The 20,821-nt window shown below is 42.1% G+C and overlaps 1 protein-coding gene across 4 annotated transcripts in view; it reads left to right on the plus strand.

The window, feature by feature from the left end:
- The window catches only part of LOC115569083 (connector enhancer of kinase suppressor of ras 2), a 75,262-nt gene that overhangs the window by 25,363 nt on the left and 29,078 nt on the right, over nt 1–20,821 (plus strand). For all 4 annotated transcript variants that reach the window (XM_030396995.1, XM_030396993.1, XM_030396994.1 and 1 more), the window contains exons 3-8: nt 1,918–2,120; nt 3,320–3,407; nt 4,612–4,653; nt 12,988–13,107; nt 16,165–16,224; nt 16,376–16,444. In XM_030396995.1, coding sequence (XP_030252855.1) covers nt 1,918–2,120; nt 3,320–3,407; nt 4,612–4,653; nt 12,988–13,107; nt 16,165–16,224; nt 16,376–16,444 — 582 coding nt within the window. The remainder of the gene's footprint in view (nt 1–1,917; nt 2,121–3,319; nt 3,408–4,611; nt 4,654–12,987; nt 13,108–16,164; nt 16,225–16,375; nt 16,445–20,821) is intronic.

The following is a 20,821-nucleotide window of genomic DNA, read 5'->3' on the forward strand; positions in this document are numbered from 1 at the left end:
TGATTCGACACACACAGGCACACATATGCACGCACCGCTCAGATTATTTCTCCTCTCAATCTCCACACACAGTCATTCAGACAGTTGACGCAGGGCATTATTCCCCCGCTTCACATCTCAACGCTCCGTCCCCCCGGAGAGAGACGCCGCACACAGCTTCAGATCAAATCATAGGACAGGCTAATTACAGCTGTGCAAACATGTACGCTCCAAGTTCATGTACATCCACACAGAAAACAGAAGATTATACAGAACGCAGTGTATGCATGACCCAGTTTCAGTGAGATGCATAGCTGGGTGCTCTTTTCTTCCTCTCTCTCCCTCTTGTCTTCTGCCTCTTTAGTTCCTCATTTTTCTCTCTCTCTCTCTCTCTCTCTCTCTCTCTCTCTCTCTCTCTCCCTCTCGCCCTCTCTCTCGCTCTCCGCTGCCACTGTAAAACCCTCTCTCCTTTGTAGTCACTGTGGTCGTGACTGTGTAGAATAGATCTAGAGGCAGAGGAGGAATAGATACGTCTAGCTAAACCTGTACATCTGGCTATACAAGGGTGTGTGTGTGTGTGTGTGTATGTGTAGCCTTTGTGTCAGCAGGAATCAGGCTCTGTCAGGCAGGACATGACTAGAGGTGCCTTGGGATGTTGAGCAATGTGGCTCAGTGGGTCTGCTTGTGTGTGTGTGTGTGTGTGTGTGTGTGTGAGGGTCACAGTGCAGTAATGGGCTACTCGACCGGCTTGGTGTTCTTGTGTTAGTGCAGAGAGCTGCTGTTTTATGAAAATGCTAATGGTGTTTCAGAGCTAGTACGAATCACAGAACATATCTCTGTTCAACATATGAAACCTGTGGAAATATTGACCTTATCCACAGAAATACATGTACAAATATGTAATATATAACATATTGCATCAGTTTCACGTGACTCCTTCACACAGCTGTTAAATGTTTCTTTGAGGTGGGTGATATATACCGTTGATATCTGATATTTGGGATATCAATACATCGTTAACATGATTTTCATTTGCTTTATCGATGAGAGTAAGTGAGAAGATCAGTATCTATCTTATGTCTTTGCATTAAACATGGGGTTAGATTCAGGGGGCAATTAGCCTAGCTTAGCATACAGAGCAGGTGGAAGACAGCTAGCCTCGCCGTCTCCATAGTTAAAAAAAGGGGTCTGCCAACATCCCTAAACTCAGAATAACACTTTGTGGGGAGTTGTGTGGTTTGAAAATTTCTCGAACAACTGCAGGGTGCAGTGAGTTGTCTCACCTCATCTTTTTGCCCAGTGAGGCTGCCAGGTGCTGTACCATTGTGCCTTTGCAGAAACTGAGTGAAAAGAAACTTGGGTATAAAGTACAGTCTTTTAATAAGTGAACTTATAAGGAAAACACGTGCTTGTAGTTAGATTTTTTCATCTTTAGAGGGAGCGTCTTTCTGTTTCTCTGAGCCACCAGTATTTAGGCTAAACTAACCATGTCCTGATTGCAGCTCAGTCAGAATTAACACATAAATATGATTGTAGTACTTTTCATCCAACTCCTGGATAGATTGACAAAATTGAAAACTAATCCTTAAACCGTTGATCTGACAATTCAGTGCCACAAATAACCTCGAAACAGTTATTTCTGACACAGCCTGCTTAGCAAAAGCAGCAACGTTAGCACAGAAGCAGCAGTCCCAGCCCTCTACAGGAGATGCGTTCAGGTACAGTATTGAATGTAGGTCACTCGCGCTTTGGCAGCGCTCATAGCCCCAATACACAGTCAAGGTAATTACATGAATGAAAGGGAAGAAAATAGACGTGAAGCGTGAATGTACACATTGGGCTGCGAGTGAAATCGCAAACCATAACACCGCACAAGCTTTTTAAAAAACGTCTGATAATGTTATTCTTCTAAAATGAATTTGTCTGGTTTTCCCACAGAACTATGGCCTCGAGACAGAGAACCTCCGGACTCTGTCACACAAGCTGAACGCTTCAGCAAAGAATCTCCAGAACTTCATCCTGGGCCGGCGGAGGGGCGGACACTACGATGGACGAGCTTCCCGGAGGCTACCCAATGATTTTCTTACCTCGGTGGTGGATCTGATTGGTGCAGCCAAGAACCTCTTAGCCTGGCTCGACAGGTAGAGACCACACCTGAGGCTATAAAACCACTTTTGGAGTTTGTGTTATATTTTTTTGGACAATATCCCCAGTTCTCATGAAGTAATGTTGATCATAAAAATCTATATGTAGAAATCCTACGCAAATGTATGACAACATTGTTATAACTTCAGCATGAATGCAGTTTTCCTTTCGTCAAAATAACATAGTGTGATAATATCTTTTTCTCTCTGTCTCATTTTAAAACTCAGCTATTGTCTCAGTTGTTGATATTTTAATATTTTGATGACAGATATTCAGACATCCACCAAAATGCCTTAAAAGAAAGACTCATAGAGAAAATAACTATTGTAATAACTTAAAGAAATGGTGGAAAATATTTTAGATGAGAACCTTAAAATCATTCTCATATCTGCCCATAAAATATAAGCTTCAGTCTGGACAGAGCTGGCCAGGCTAGTCATTTCCCCCTGTTTCCACAAGAAGTAAAAACACATATTTGCCAAAATGTTGTACTAAATTAAACCCAACAGTGGGTTTGTTTTGTTCAAGTACATCTGTTATTAACTTCACAGGCCTCTTGAGCCAGTGGACAAAATAATGGGAACACCTTAAAGTCTCAAAGTTTAAACAAAAATGGAACATCATATGCTTCACAGAGGGAGTTTATATTGTGGGGCTGCATGTCATTATCGGGCGTTCCTGTTATTTTGACTACATACAGTAACATAATGCATAAATGGATAGGGACGGATGTTTTGTGTGTTTTCAGCTGAAGGGACCATATGAAGAACACATTTGAACACATAGAAATAAAGTGATATTGAGACTTAGTAAACCCCCGGGTTGCAAAGCCTCCTGGCCGTGATATGAAACCAAATATTGTTGTTTGTCTTTATCACTTGCTCCTGTGTTCTGAGAGGAGCATATCATAGCTTTTATTTGTCCCTCTCACTGCTCTATCACAGCTTCTAAAATCACACTGTTAGCAAATAAATGAAAGGAGCTTAATTAAAACACAGATATGGAAAAATTTACATTCTCAAAAAGACACTTGACCGAATGTGCTTTGCTAACATTTACATGCTTAAAGTGTGATTTTGACAATAAAGATTTTTCTCTTCTGATTCAACTTCCCCAAAGCTATGTATTGCACCTTTAAATTCTCAGATTAATTCCTCAGATTATTAACATTTTCTCTCTTTTTTGTCTGCTTCAGGTCTCCGTTTGCCAGTGTGACAGAGTATTCATTACTGAAGAACAACATTGTGCAGCTCTGCCTAGAATTAACCACTATTGTACAACAGGTGCTTACACACACATACACACACACACACAGGGATGCATGCATCACACAATCCATCATGTGTCCATATTCATTACACTCATAAAATACAGGTTGTGAATGAGTTGGAAGGGTAAAGCTAAAGTGGGTTTGGATTGGACACATCAATATGGACGCAGCTAGTTCTGGTCTATAGCTCTTTTCAATAGATTTGATCAGAGTGGAACATATGTCCACTGCCACCGGCTGTTTGCAAGTGTGGCTGATGGGACGAGTATCACCCAGTAACAGCCTTGGGCAAAGTACTCATTGACTCACTGTTAGGCCTCATCCTCTGCCTCACTCGTGGGCCCTGATGGAGAATGAACTAGGGGTCTGTCAGTCCATCATTTCTTGTCCTCTTTCTACTCCCCCACTGTAGATTCACTACACTTTCACACACAGATGCACTTTAGAAAATAAACACAACTGTCGCTGCATGCATACATACTCTGATACCGTAGAAATCTCATTGTTTGGACAGAAACTATGTCTGCTCTTCTGGACCCCGTCCCTGTCCGCCCTGTAAGAGCCTGCTCAGAGTGTGTGAGAGTGTGTTTGTACGTGTGCCCAGAGTGAGTCCTGGAGCTGAGCAGATAACACCCATCCCCTCTTGCAAGGGCCAGAGGAGAAGAAGGAGAAAAGGGCCACCATGGGCCCACAATGGGCCAAATGAACATGTGGCTGCCAGGGTGCAGCGTGACAGACAAAGGTGGCAGCACTGACCGCTCTAATGCATCAAACAGATGAATTAGCTTCTACCATGCACATCTGGTGGATTCAGTGGGCTGCCTTCCCAGAAATAGATTAACTATCAGCTATCGTTAAATAACAATCTGTCATGTTCAAATAATGTAGTTTCTAAATCCTGCAGAGGATCACGGAGCTCCAGGAAGCAGAGTCGATTCCAAAACTGCTCAATCCAATGTTTCAGTCTGCCTGGATTAAAATATACGGAGCATAATGGGAAGGTTAGAAATAAAATAGCTGACTGCTGATGTCCTCAATCGACAAAGAAGTCATCTATCCTTCTTCCTGTTGCCCGTCTCATTTCTCCTATTCTTCTTTCGTACTTGTTATATTTGGAGGAGAGAGATATTTGTGCTTCTGTGCGGATGTTCACATTGACGTTTCCCCATCTCATGTTTTCTTCTTCTTTCGTTTACCATCTTCTTCCTATTTTACAGGACTGCACTGTGTATGAGACAGAGAACAAGATACTCCATGTGGTAAGTTTTTGTTTTAAAATGTCAGATTTGTATTTAAATATCAATTGTAACTCAACGCATCCTTCCTTCTCTGGACACATCACACACAAGCTTGCAAAGCATTATGTTCAATATTACATAGGTATTGACTTATTGTGTAAAGTACCTTATCATAATTTCAGAAAAAAGTCAAATAAGGTCCTAGGTATATTAGAAGAAAAGCTCATTTTTGCAACGCTTATTCGCCATTATTTTGCCAGGAGTTTGATGAGAAGTTCAATGCCATACTGCCATTAGACGGTTACTGCAGCTTTGCTTAGAATGAAGACTGGTAACGGGGAAACATCTAGTCTAGGTCTGTTTACAAGGGCTGCCCAATAAATCGAATTTTCATGGTCATTGCGATATGAACATGTGCGATAAACACATTGCAAGAGACTGCCTGACACACGATGAATTAGAAAACTCATTTTGTTTACATGCGCCATGCATGCAGCTTGAGCATGCCAACATAAGACGGAGCCCTGGATACAAGGGCCAATCAGATGAAGCCCTAGCTAGCCATTAACTACCCTGACAAAATTAATCTGCATCAGTTTGGTCGTGGTCGTCAGGTTATGATGGCTGAGAGAGGAGAGAAAAGCGATGAAAATGTGGTCGACGAAGCCCTTTTGGTGAACAGAAACAACACTTCTGCTATATGGATTTATGTTGGATTCAGGAGAGACAACGTGTTACAGTACTGTGTGTAAAACATGCTGAGATGTTGTTGCAACTTCTAGAGGAAACACAACCAACCTCCATCACCACCTGCAATACAACCATAAAGACCTACACCAACAATTCAAAACCAATGTTAGCCATCATTAACTGTAAGATTTATTTGCAGATTAATTGCATATTTTCACATCTAACCCAAATTCAATATGTGAAAATGGAAAAAAAAAAACATTCGTGATTGTGTGAATTTACATTTAAACATTGTAATTACTTTGGTCCATATGTAATTGGCTTTTTCTCACATGTGGAAACCTGTTATTGATTTAATTAAGGCTCATTAATTAATATGCTATAGCTGTTTTCTCATGCTAATCTACACAAAACCAAAGTGTAGAAGTGTATCAATGGAAACAGTTGCCAGGCAACCAGGCCCATAACCTCCCGTAAAAGCACCAGTGATCGTTTTTTATACTTCTGATTTTGTACGTATTAAACAAACAAGACATAGCATGGTAATATACGTTAATAACTGGGTTGGCGAGGTACCGGTAGATGGATTTTGTTTCCTTTGGACAGCTGGCAGTTCTCCTAGCAGTTCTTTCTGCTAAGCTAAGCTCATTGTACCAGCATGACAGTGGTGTCAATCATGTCTTCTAACTCTGCGTAAGAAGGCAAACCAAAATATTGAACCATGCTCTATACAATCTAATTTCTACCTGTAGAAACTGTCTTTTTTTAGTGTGTGTGTTTGCATGCCAGAGCACTCTGTGTTTTTTGTGGGAATTTGAGGCACAAAATTGTTCACGTTAAAGTGCAAGAGAGCCTGAGGCCTGAGCTAAACACAGTTTATTTTTTTGTGTGTTTGTGTGTGCGCGTGCGTGTGTGAGTGAGTGAGTGTGAGAGTGCATGCATGTATGACGGAGAACTGTCTGTGTCCACTTTTGAAACCGAGTGAGCAGCTAGTGTCTGATCCAGGCTGACAGTTGGATTGGGACACTTCCTGCTGCCATTCAAGGTCAGGTGGAGGAAACCAAATAAAATGTTGGCAGGGGGAGCCCACAGAAACATATCTGAGCATTTTATGCCAAGAAATAAATCCCAGATGAGATGTTCTATCAGTAAGTGCTACATACCAAATTATGTGACATATTTCTATTAACTAAACCATCATATAAATCATATGCATGTATTCGAGATGTTGCTCTCCCCCTGATGCAGTGTCTCCCCTATCAGAAGGACTCCCCCCCCGTAGCTTTTTGGTTGGGGAACCAAGGCTGGTGGTACAGGCCTGTTAATGACACAGTGCAGTGACATCAGGCAAATTCAGATCTTTTAATGGCTGTGCATAAGCGCACACACACACACACACACACACACACACACACATACGTACGCACACACACACACACACACACACACACACACACACACACACACACACACACACACACACACACACACACAAAACCCTGGGTGCCAGACTAAAGGCTACACATGACTAAGTCTGTTATGTGTGGGAGGTTTATGTGTGAAATAGAGAGACAGCGTGAAGGGAGAGAGAGAGAGGAGGCGTTTGTTTTTAGATGCTGCTCGCTTGCTGATCCTTGTTTACTATGTGTTTTAGAAATTAGTAGAAGTGAAGTGAAACTTCACATGGAATCATACACAATGCACATAGGAACACACACAGGAATACACACACACACACACACACACACTTACCTGCCAACTTACCAATTAGGGAGGTAATTTATCTGCAAACTAGCTAGGAAGCTAACTAATCTGTTCGCTGACTAGTCTGATAACTGAATAGCCAATTATATAGTAAGGTAACTAATCAGCTAACTTGCTATCAAGATAATAAGCCAACTAATTAACCAACTAGTTCACTAACCAACCAACTGACTAACTAGACAGGAAGCTAACTAATCTGCCAACTAACTAACAAACTAAGTAGCTTAAGTGTCTAATTGCTAACTAATTGCTCTAATTGCTAACCAAGGCTACTCACTGATAACTAATAAGAAATCAGAACTAACCATCTATAGTGCAGCAGATTAGTAAGAAAATCATTCACTTTGGTATACAAGCATGAAATTTGGCACAGATACTCTCTGAGGGCCACTATTTTGGAAAAAGGCATTGGCCACTCAAAAATTCAATATGCCGGCCATTTATCAAGATGGCATCCGTTCCTGTCGAATATTAATTATTTCAATTGTTCAAATGGTGATGCAAGCATAAAATCAGGCAGAAATACTCTTCAAGCTATTCAGTGCTTATTATATCAATTATTCAAACAGTGATCCAAGCGTAAAATTTGATACAAATACTCTCTAAAGGACATGTTAATGGAAAAAGATGCTTGTCACTCAAAAATTCAAGATGGCCACCATTTTTAAAGATGGCCACCATTCCTGTCGAATATTAATTATTTCAATTGTTCAAATGGTGATGCAAGCATAACATTAGGCAGAAATGCTCTTCAAGGAACACTGTTTTGGAAAAAGGTATATGCCACTCAAAAATTCAGGATGGCGACCATTTTCAAGATTGCCACCATTTCTGTCAAATAGTCATAATGTCTGCTTTGTCCGCCTCCTCTCCTTTGACCTGGCCGGCTTAGTTAAACTTGCCAGGGATATAAAATCCCCGCTGGCATAGCTCTCAGGTTCATTGGAGTACACAAGCCTCTCCACCACGGCAAGGTGCAGTCCACAGAGAGGAAGGGCCACTGTTAGAAAAAGGAAGTGACCAGTAAAAATTCAGGATAGAAACCATTTTTCAAGATGGCTGCCATTCCTGTCCTATGTTCATTGCCACTGTTTCCAAATAGTGATACAGAAAATATGCCACAAATACTCTGTTAAGGCCACTTTTTGGAAAAATTGGATGGCTAATAAAAAAATTCAAGATGGAGACCTTTTCCAAGATGGCCATCATTTCAGTAGTATGTACACTGATGCACACATGCATGTTAGCAGAAATACTCTAACAACCACACTTTTAGAAAAAGGCAATCACAAAAATTCAGGATTCATTATTCAAGGTGGGTGTTGCTTTAATATATTATTATATTTAAATGTACTCCATTGGGACTGAGTTAAAAGGAAGGATTGGAAAAAAAAACAGAAGTTCTATTCACATTTTTACAAGCTCAAAGGCCTTGTGGTTAGTGTCCACCTGAAATTGAGAGGCTGTGCCCTGCCGAGTCATAATAAAGACTGTTAAAAATGGTAGCCAATGCCTCCCTGCTTGGCAGTCAGCAAGTGTGGTACTGGGGGCAACATACCTAGGAAGGTGTACATATACATCACGGTCCAGAATCAGGAAATTGGCTCTCGGCCCACCACAAGGCTACGTAATTTTTTATTCACATTTGCAATTGCACAGTTCTGTGCAAGTGAAACCCAATCTAAAACATTTGCATCTTCCATGGCATTCTGATTTGCAGCCACACTTGGCTAGTTGTTCACAACTTTGTGCAAATGGGGCATTTGCTGTCCAGAAGACCCCCCACCCATTGTTCACCAAGCTTTTTCCATCCCCAGTCAGCAGGACTCTCTGCTTCCGGCTAACACTGGGTTGCTTGACCCCATATGCAGCCTGCCTGATATACAGCACGTTTAGTGTGTTGAAGCAGAGCTGCTCTTGTTGGAGGAATGGCTTCATATGGCCTCTGCTTTCAGGCAAACATGTCAAGTCTAGCCTCATCTACACTAACAGCTGTGCTTGATCGATCATACAGCAGGACCACAAACTTCTCAAGGATCTCCAGATCACTATGAGTCAGAACAGGAGGGTATTGACTTAATTTGCTGAAGATGAGAGAGGCCACACAATCAGCCATTTTGGGGGTTTGTTGTCTGAGTAAGGCAGAGGGGTTATCGTATTACCACCTCAATCATAGACATATTACACATTCAGGTATGGGATACAACTAGGTTCGGGACACCTACACCTAGCCCGATCATTCATCCAATGCCATTTAAGTCCCGTGTGATCTGTACACCTTCCAGGTAAGCATACATGAACAAGTCATGCCCGGCTTACCCTTGGCTCGGCTCTCCCGCACTGGCACAACCTGTCAATTCAGGTGCGGCTATCTAACTACATCTATTACTAGCTAATTGATGAGGGGCTGTTAGACAGCATTTGGGACACTAAACTTAGCTATACTATTACTACTAGTCAGGAACTACAGTGAAAGTAAAACTAGATCAGCTGACTCTGAACCCCATGCTGAGTTCCACAGCAGTGAAGTCACCAGTGTGCCCTGGTTGTGTATTGACTTCATCTCTATTAAACAAAACCTTCCTTTACACATTAAACACACCTTTTTCCATGACAATGTTCCTTGAAGTATATTTGTACCAAATTTGATGATAGCATCACCATTTGAAAAATTGATGTAAGGATTCAAGAGAAATGGCGGCCATCTTGAAAAATGGTTGCCATCTTGAATTTTTGAGTGACAAGCAGTGTTTTCCAAAAAAACATTCTTAAGAGATTATTTTCACAAAATGTTATGCCTACATCACTGTTGGAACGATTGACATAATGAGCATTTGACAGAAATAGCGGCCATCTTGAAAAAATGGCCGCCATGTTGAATTTTTGGGTGGCCAACGCCTTTTTCCCAAAAAGTGACCCTTAGAGAGTATCTGTACCAAATTTCATGCTTGTATACCGAAGTGAACGATTCTCTTGAAATATGCCATTAATCTGCTCCACTACTAGGCTAATGTTAAAGATGAAATCAATTTCATGAAATTGACACAGAAATCAAAGCTAGCAAGCTAACTAGCTAACTAAATAGTTAGTTACTATCCTGGTGAGTTACTAGCCTACTCAAATGATATATAGACCTAATTGCTAACTTACTGCGACTGACTTACAGCTAACAAATAACTTGCTAATAACTACCTTTAGAACAGTGTTGAAATGTTATCTAGTGCATTTTCTCAAACAGGCTATTTGTGAGGATAAATAATACTTTCAATGGCCTACAGTGTTTTGTCATAGATCGAGACAACTCAATCATAATATGGGCTTAATGAAATATTTAGTCCAAGTAGTAAAAATGAGCCACATGTCAACCACACCACTGCACACACGTTAATGCATTAGTTATTACAGTAATGTAAATAACTGTAGATACTTTGAAAGGACTGTCTGCATAATAAGTGAAAATCAGATGCTAATACATTAGCATCTGATATGTTAATGCTTCAGTTTTTATTTTTTTATTTTTATTTTTTTACAGAAATACACATTTCACATACCAGACCAATACAGTATTACAGATGACGGTATTGGTACATTACTAAAGTAAAGTATGTAGGGGGGTTGATCCAAACAGACACCTATGAGAGAGTCCCCAGTGTGCATCCAGAAAGAGGATTCAGAAACTGTGCAGTGCTCAGGTCAGCTGTGTCGTAGCTACTGTAGTGGTGGTTGTACGTTTGTCAGCTTCTCCTCAATAATGCAAAACTCACTGCTACTCTGCTCTCCTCCAGACTACGTCCTGCAGCAATCAGATGGACAGGGATATTGTGTGTGTGTGTGTGTGTGTGTGTGAGAGAGATGGAGAAAGAAGAGAGAGATAAGATATGAGCATGTGTGAGTCTGTGTGTCTGATGGAGCGTGAAGTGTGTATGAGTGTGTGTGTTTTTATGTGCATGCATGCATAAGGATGAGAGGAATTACATAAGACTGCCCTAGTTGTGTGTTTTCTCTTTCCCTTGTTTTCTTCCCCTTTCCCTCCCGGACTCTCCCACCCTCCCTCCCTCCCTCCCTCCCAACCTCCCTGCCTCTCTGTTCCTCTCCCCCTCTCCCCATCTTCCTCTGTGTCTCGGGTCCGGTTTATATTTGTGTGCATGTGGAGACGATGCATTATACAACCACGCTTGGTAAAAGAAGGTGCGAGGAGGAAGAAAGGGTGACGGAGAATGCTTTGGAGGGAGGTGGTGGATGTGGAGAGGTTGTGTGTGTGTGTGTGTGTGTGTGTGCAGCCAGTGCTTAATCCATTTGGCAGCATACTATGTCTGGCTTTCTGTTTGACTGCTCTTAAATCTCACTCCAGCCAGCCAGCCACATAAGTTAACTTCCCTATAATCTGCGCTCTGATTCTCCGGAGGCGTGTCAGATCAAGGCTGGGTGTGTCGGAGCTGGAGGAGTTGAGAGTCTCCACGCGATCAAAGAAGGATGCATGCAGGGCCACAACATTGTCGCGCGCCGTGGTTTCCAGCTGGGGACCTCACATGCTTTTAATGGCTCTATAGGCGGGATTAGATATATTTTCCCCTTACACATTTCTCACCTCTTCATTAATTTCCCTTTAAAGATTTTTTCAAATTAAAACTTCAAGTATTGTTTGGTGTTTGCAGCTGAGTCCTGGGTATCCCATTACATAAGGGGACACATTGACTAGAACATAACATTACTGTATAAAAAGAAAAATTAACAGGCGGCGTAATGTTCAGGTAACTGACCCAGAAAAGGGTGGTGTGTATATTTACGTGTGTGTGTGTGTGTGTGTGTGTGTGTGTGTGCGTGTGTGTGAGCGAGAGACGATGTATGAGACGGAGTGAAAAAGAGAGAGCATGAGCATCACATAGCCAGCTCACTGAAGATCCTCCACCTTTTCTCTCACACTGAATGAATCATAGGCTCTGAGCTATATTGTGTGTGTGTGTGCGAGAGAGAGAGAGAGTGCTTGCATCATGTGTGTATGTTTGTGTGTGTGTGCATCTGTGTGTGTTGATGATCTCTGTTCATTTCATCATAATTCTATAATCCAGTAATTGCTCATTAGGATTGAGATCAGAAGATTATATTATGCAGGGTTCATCACTGTCATGCCGTTTGTGTGAATGCTGCCAACATATATTCTCTTACATGCATGTCTTGTGTGTGTATGTGTGTGTGTCTGTGCACCAAGCGGTGATGCGATGAGGCAGGATAACCAGGGAGGGTAACAGTCTCCGTACGCCTGCTGCAGTCAGTCAGCCAAGATTAGAAGGCCGAGATGCTGCTGATGATAAATTAACTTGCATGCGTGACCATGCAGTACAAATAGCCAGAAAAACAGTCAAGGTTTATTTAGAACAAAGGCAAGGTGAAGCCTTGCTTTTTATTTGCTGTCTTCGCCCAGAAAACACTCAGGAATTTAAGTGCAGTGTAAGAAAAATTACAGGACAGATAATCTAACCACCGTCAGTGTTTGTTTAGTTGACATGAAGGCAAAAATAGCCGTTATCTTCCCAAAGAAAAAGGAAAAAAAACAGATACCAGCAAATTGAATTTGTGCTCTGTAATTTAGATGTTAGAAAATGTCATGCGGACACCTCGGGGTTGGCTGGTATCGGTGATGTGTTGTTCTGTCTGTGACAGTGTCTTGTGGGCATGCCTGTGGACAGACTGTGACAAGAAACAGTTTGTGTGCTGGAGTGATGGAAGTGGCGATGTGGAACAATATGATGAAATGATTTCTGTTTCACCTCCTCCAGCTAGGTCACAGCATCCCTTGTGGACCAGAACCAATCTCAATAACTTTCTGTCTTTCTCATTTTTTTTCACTCTCTCTCTCCCTTCCTCTTTCCCTGCTCTCTTTAACTCTGATGCCGACTCCAGTGTAAGACTTTAGCAGGGATATGTGACCACATCATCTCTCTGTCGTCGGACTCTCTGGTCTCCCAGTCCGCCCACCTGGAGGTGGTCCACCTTACCAGCATCATGCCGAGCGAAGGGCTGGTAAGGATGCAACTGACATGGGCACACGTGTGTCCAGAGTTGTTTTTAAAGATGCACCAAGCAATATTTTAATATATACCAAATAGACCACTCACTCTACTCTCCAAAACCTTGTATTAAGTAGCAGCCAGCAGCAGGAGGAAGATGTCATTAAAGGGATATTCCGGTGTAAGTTTAATCCATGATCTAACACACCGTTAAACTGTTAGACTCCCTCTCGAGAGATCAAGTTAGCAGACCGCTAATTGACGGAGTTTTATCAACCTCAGAAACAACCGCACGACAACAATACACTGCAGTAAATGGATCCAAATATAAACCGCCACCAAAAAGCCACAAATAATGCTCAGAACAACACCAAACTTCAGCAACAGTACAAATAGGGTCTCAGCACATAGTCTGGGGCATCTAACCTCCGCTAGCTTAGCTGGATTTCTACTGAAAAGCTGACAAAATTTACCACTCTTCTGCAGCAGCTTCCTGTTGACGGGAAGTCCCGACGAGTCAATTACCGAGTGCAGTAGAGTTCCGTGGCTCAAGGATGAAAATGTATGATCATGACTCCATGGAAAAGCAATCAAAGTTCATATGTGTCTTACTTACCAGTTTATAACAGTTACTATCGAGAGCGGACAGGGAAAAGAACGGAATTGAGCATTTCTAACCGCACTCAGTAATCGTCGCGTTGGGACTTCCCCGACCTGGAAGCTGATGGAGGAGAGTTGAAATCTGTTTTTAGCTTCCCAATAGAAATCCAGCTAAGCTAGCGGAGGTTAGATGTCCCAGACTATGTGCTGAGACCCTATTTGTACTGTTGCTGAAGTTTGGTGCTGTTCTGAGCATTATTTGTGGCTTTTTGGTGGCGGTTTATATTTGGATCCGTTTACTGCAGTGTATTGTTGTCATGCGGTCATTTCTGAGCTTGATAAAACTCCGTATATTAGCGGTCTGCTAACTTTATCTCTCGAGAGGGAGTCTAACACAGTTTCACGGTGACCATGGATTAAATTTACACCGGAATATCCCTTTAAGCCACTTTATGCGACTTGTCCAGCACCACAGACCAGCAAGAAGACAAAGTTAGCAACAAGCTACTTAATGTAATGGGACATTTAGCATAAAAGTCAGACATAAAATGTTTGTTAATATTGTCCCATGTCTGCTAGATGAGTAAATAGGCAAATGTTTGCTAATATGCTTTAACAACTTTATAAAGTCATACTTAATTATAATAATGTTCTGCTTTCAACTCGTTTCACTGCTCCTAAAATTTATTTTTCTAGTGTCATTCCCAACTCGTCAAATAGTGACATTGCACTGGCATTTAGAATTTATTTCATTTTCCAGCCTGTTCTCCCTCCCCAACTTGTCAAATACTGCAGCCTTGTCAGTGGCCTTACGTTTCTAAATTACCCTTCTATTGTGGCTTTTTGAGGGACACCTGTAGTGTAGAAGAGCGAGAAAAGTCACTGGAAGTTCCCTTTAAAGACCAGAGTTTGTGCCCCAGTTGTGAGATAACACCTCACAAGAAAAACGCATTTCCTGCTGAAAATACTGTGCCTATTCCTTAAATTGCCTTGCACTGCCTTATTAATACTCAGGATTTGAACATCTGATCCAGTGTACATGAGCCTTGTGTTCAAACCACTTGTCCACTGAGCAGGACAACAATGTGTATTCAGTATGCATGTATAAAAGTCATAAATTGTAAGAATCTTTTTGGTGTGTTCGTGCCTTTAATGCGATGGGACAGTTAGTGGTGACAGGAAATTGGGAGAGAAGGCGGGGATGACATGCAGCAAAGAGCCACAGGCTGGATTCAAACCCTGGGCCACAGTGGCGAGGACACAGGCTCCATACTTGTGGTGCACGCTCTACCAATTAAGCTACTGGGACGCTTCTAAGATGTGGAATATTTTAACATGTCTAACACCTGTACTGTCTGTCAAACTGGCAGAGAGAGTCTGAGACAGTTTCACAGTTTTTCTGGCGGTTCCAACAGAGTGTGTTAACTCTAACCACCTGACTAGGAACAAGCCTGGCAAAACTGTAGGAATGAACATTTATAAAGGAGACAGGTTGTAAATGTGTTTACTTGCATTACGTGAGTAAAGACCCAAAGTATGTACCTTTTCTTAAAACTGTAGTTGTAGTTTTGGAGCCTAAACCCAACCAAAGTATTTTTTTGCATAAACCTAACCAAACCACAACCACCACCGGCATGTTTTTGATGTTTCCCTGCCAGAACAAACCCGTTGTGTCATTACCAGGCTTCAACAGAGCCAGACGATCATTTGATTCAGGGGTGGAGTGGCAGTGAAACATCTGAAACATGCAGGGCAGGTGGCCTGCAGGAACAGGTTTGAGAAACACTATCATATTGTGTGAGCTGTTCATAACTTTCACTAAAGGGTTAGGTAAAGTGTCATAGGTTACTGAGATCAAGCTGCCGATTTTGACGAGCTGGGGGTTGAAAACGCTCTCAAACTATTTCTGAGTGTTGACAGTGTTTTTACATTTTCTGAATCCAAGTCTCTCCGTTCCATAGGGCTAAGAAATAAATGAGAAAGGCTGTGTAAATTTGCAACACCTGCCTTTTTCTGTCTTTATTCATCATTTATTGTTACAGAACTTCTACAGGTCAGACCTTGAGACTTGAATGATTTTCGCTTTTTTAAGTCTAAAGTCACGTCAGATCTTCGGGGGTTAAAGTTTCAAGTGCAGGTGAAGATAAATCATTACATTTTCATGAACAAATCTGTGGAAAAACAACAAAAGAGGTCAATGGTTGGTTTGAAAAGTACACAATTTATATTAATCATCAATCATTTCCTCAACCCAACTGAACACCAGTGGGAAATTTTGTACCGACACTTTAGACAGCACTCTCCACCACCATCATCAATACTCAAAATGAGAGAGCAGACCAACACCTGACTGACACTAAATGTTCCATATTCCTTTAATATCCTTACCATTCACGAGGACAGTCTCTAATACACATATCATACACCTCCCTGTGTACTCTATACTGAAGCCTCCCTGCTTATGTTTCAGGGGATGTACATCAAATCAACGTATGATGGACTCCACGTGATCACCGGAACCACAGAGAATGTGAGTTTTGGTTTCACACGGTCGGAAGCTCTACGCTCCACCAAAACACAATCTGTGATCTCAAATTCCACTTTGACAGTGAATCCGCACTTTAATGTATCCTGACTTTGTTTCCATTTCCTTTTTTCTCCTTCAATTTCTGCCTCCGCAGTCTCCGGCAGACCTGTGTAAGAAGATCCACGCAGGCGATGAGGTGATCCAAGTCAACCATCAGACAGTGGTGAGTCGAAAAGTCTTCAAACTCAACGCTGTGGTCGTGAAGAGTCACAGGGAATGTCCTTTCCGTGTGTGAATACGTACAGCCAACTGTCTTTTCCTCTTCATTCTGTGCTATGTTGAGGAGATGTCAGGGTACACGATGTCTGCTACCACCACCACCACCGCCACTGCCACCATGGTGCTTCCTGTCCTGTGCCTGTGTCGCTATGTAGGCTAATTAGACTTGCTTTGGGAGCCGATTATAGGGCGATTGTTACAAGACCTTTGTTCAGTCCGGCGTGGTTGTCAGCGCACTCTTTACGGAATCTGTTCCCATTGTCGCGAGAAACCCCTGAAGGAGGCATCTGGTTTCGAAAATGTGAACTCATGTTCCACTTTTCCAACTTGAATAAGTTGTATTTCTGCCTTCAACTCATCACATCAGAGGGAAGCACGAAAAATGGGCAGCCATTTTAAATGGAACGGGTGCCTTGTGAGAGCATGTGATTGAGCGCGCTTGTCTACTGCCGGCGCTGTCAGCTCTGGCACAAACGATTTGTTCCAGTGTTTATTTGAGAGATTTCTGAGGAGGAGGAGGAGGAGGAGGGGGGAAAAAAAGGTTTGTGTCTCTGTGTGCAGACGTCTTTTGTGTGCTTTTTTTTTTCCCGTAAGTGTTTCCTCGTGCATCTCGATAGGTGCTGCTCATGCGAAAGCGTGCACGGGGAGCGACGTTGATTGACGCGCTAGGGAGCTGCGTGTTATCTTTCTCACTCTCTCTCTCTCTCTCTCCTCCGGGTGACAGTGCAGATCGCACCCTGCTAGGCTCTCAGCTCCAACCCCTCATTACTCCCACAGCTAGACCCTCGCCACTCTGATCCCTCACTCTGGGGGAGGAGATAAGCAGGGGGGGCAGAGGTGTGCATGTGTGTGTGTGTATGATGGTGGGAATGGGGAAGAAGCAGTCAGGGGATGCTGGAATGAGAGTCAGGCGAAAAAGGGAGGAGGACGTAAAGAGGGAGTCAGGGGGAAAAGGAAGAGGATGAAAAGAAAATGGGGGGGAACAGAAGAGGGAAGTCTCTAGTCAATATAAGTTCTTTTTCAACCCTAAATGGAGCGGCTGAAAAGAGAAGATGGATACACACCACCGGCAAACTCTCTGTCAACATCACGCCTGATAAGTTTATCTAGCGAGGCCCCCGTATTTAAAAATGAGATTAGTGTGAATATTGAATGAACAAATTCCATTACATTATAGAATCATTATGTAGGCCTATCCCACGTATTTAGCAGCAGCGCTGCCTTCATGTCTATGCATGAGCTTCTGTTTGAGACCCACTTCAAAACAGGACTCACAGTGTTTTTTAGCTCAGCTTTTCTCTTTTGAGGTAAAATGTGGAATTTGCTCAAATAACAAACTGATTGTTTGAAGAGGCAACATAATTATGTGGAGGTAATAGCATCTGGGAAAATAATGAAGACCCCGGGGAATTGAAAAACCTCTCCAGCAGCAGTTTATGCTCTATTATTATTTTTGGTAGGTCTCTGAATGTTTCTCTCTGCTCTCTGAGTATTTGCACAACAGAACAGTTCTAAACTGGCCTAGTTAGGATGGGTTTAGATCTGCTGTTTACATGCACTGTGTGCTGTTCAGCGTCGAGGTGGATCTAACGAGGGTTGAGGAGTTTTAATGTGATCAAGATTCAGTCTAGGTCACTTTTGGTTCAGTTGATTAAGGATTTCCCTTTGGCGGGAAAATGTCGTACTCCTTCAGAAGTTAATGAAGTCTCTCTCCATCTGAGGCTAGGGTTTGTTTGAAACTTAAGCAATTGTGGAAGTTTGGCTTTTTTTGTTAAAGGAATAGTTTGACAGTTTGGGAAATACGCTTGTTTACTTCTGAGAGATGACAAAATTGATACCATTTTCAGGATGAAGAGATAGTTTACAAGGGACAATATGTCAGATTAAAGCTTAACTAAAATTATCACCAGAATGTGGAGGAGTCAGTTGTTTTGACGTTATGACATCGATGTATTGTGTTGCAATGTTTAACATGCTAAATCGGTTTTAGAGCTCCTGTGCTGGCAGTGTAAGCACCAACACTTCGCTAGTGCTTCAAGTCCCAGGCTGGACTGCTAGCTTTACAGCTAACTGAGCTAGCTAACCATTGGTAGTTGGCAGCAGTTAGCGTTTACTCTGGCAATACGCTGTCCCCTATTTTGTTGTGATTATGAATGCAACAAGTTCAAATCCTTTAACTTAGCATAGATACTGGGAGCAGGGGGACAGAGCAAGCGTAACAAACAAGATATAATGTGTCAATTAGTTAAACCACTTTCACACTGGACCCAGTGACACCCCTAACATCTGACCTTAGTCGTCAATGGGAAAGGGTAACATGGGCATTAATTATCAGGTCGAACGACTCTACAACCGTCAGCAGGATTTGATCAGCCCCTACTCCAATTGGCAGTGATGGAAATATGACACTCTGGCTGTGACGGTGATGAATGTAAGAACATTTCAAATCAATCATTATTTATATGGTGCTTTTCATACAAAAAAGTAGCGCAAAGGGCCTTACAGAGATTAAAAACAACAACAGAGATTAAAAAACAGCAAATGAAATCAAGAGAAGAAAATCAAAAGAACCCAACCCTCCCACCCCCACAGATTTGTCTGATTGATCAGTCAGAGTTGAGTTTGAGATAGATGGCTGTAAAAGATATTTTAAAAAGAAGTAGCCACGGTAACATTGTCACTGGCCTTCACACTGCTTTCAGCTTTTTCCTTGCTCTCCTGCCAGTTTGTGATGTCGAATGAGACACAATATATATATAAAAAAAAGGCAAATTCGTCTCATGGCAATGGGGAGAGTCAGTCCACCATTTTTAGTTGTTGTAGCATTTTCACCTGTGTTAAACAGAACACATTTTTTGTGATCATTTTGGGCTAACATCATTAGATTTAGAGGTGCTGGTAGGCTTGGACAGATATGACTGTTCTCATCTAACTCTGCGGGAAAGCAAAAAGCATAAATCCTAAAATGTCAAAACGTCAGTGCAATACATGTTCCTATTTCTGTCACTAGTGAGTGATTCCCATTCACAACAGTTTTAATTGATAAATCAAATCACAAATGACCGATCGTAGTCCCTTTGACTCCACTTAAACCTCATTTTGTCTCAGTAGGAAGAGCGAGACAAAACACTCATGCAATACCTTACATCCGTGGCGGCTCTTGTTGCTTTTGAACGCCAGCTGAACCCAGAGTCCTGAACTGGGCCAAAGAGAACAGGAGACAGGGCACTAAAGGCTGACACAGGCTGGTCATCATTATGTCAGGAATAAGGTCAGAGTGGTGCTGTCTCTGTGTGGGCGAGTGTGTGTGAGTGTGTGTGAGTGTGTGTGTCTGAGCGCAGTGGCCTCTGAGGACACTTCCAGTGGCTGAGACCAGTGTAGCCAATCAATGGCCTGACGAGTGCAGTGAGCTCCGGAGACAGGCTGGCCGGACCCACGAGCAAAAACTTCGCCGTCAGCAGTCCTTTCTTACTCTTTTACCATCCCGCCCTGGTCCTCAGAACCTAACCATACTGACTAAGCAAGCCTTTGTTGTAATGTGACGTGTCTTCAGGCCAGTGGTGCTGGGACTGTGTGGTCCATTGTGGTAGTGTCTCGCTGCACTGTCAGGCACAAAGTGTAGTTCGGTGAAGATTTATCGTAGAGGGAACAAAAGCAGCTTGTCTGAGTCACGGTGGTGAAATTATTTTTAATCTGCATGTGGATCCATATCAGACAGTGATATTTATTCCTGCCTTGATCCTTCAATCCTCGCAGCACACTTTAATACCCACATATTTACGATATAAAGCATCCACTGCAATATAAAAGGCTTATTCAGTTAAAATGTATAATTTTACTTTATGATACAAGTAGAGTCTGGAATTATATATTTTCATTTTCATATTTTTTACACCTTTGTTGCTGTTGTTTGAACTATTAACACCGCTTCGAATTGGGAAAAATGAACACATAGTGTTAATTAAAATGCACATTACGGACAATGTCAATTTTTGGACATTAGCTAGATCACATCTGGGAATATAACATTAAAAGGGACACATTGAGCAAGATTTCAAGTGAGTCAGACTCAAGCCAGCTCTTGAATTCTTTTTATAGAACTCAACAGGGCTACAGTTTCATAAATAAATACAAGCAGCAAGACAAATCTACTTTCCCCTTTTTAATTAGAAAGTCCTTTAAAAATCAGTAAAAAATATAAATATCTGCATCTTTTCAACGCCAGTATCTGTGTGACCCAGCTCAGTACATAAACATAAATCAGTCTGCAGTGCATTACATGCATGTGAAGTGCTGTGAACGAAAAAAACATTTTTACGCA

The sequence above is a fragment of the Sparus aurata genome, chromosome 18 (genome assembly GCF_900880675.1).
Source record: "Sparus aurata chromosome 18, fSpaAur1.1, whole genome shotgun sequence".
In the NCBI taxonomy this organism is placed as follows: domain Eukaryota; kingdom Metazoa; phylum Chordata; class Actinopteri; order Spariformes; family Sparidae; genus Sparus; species Sparus aurata.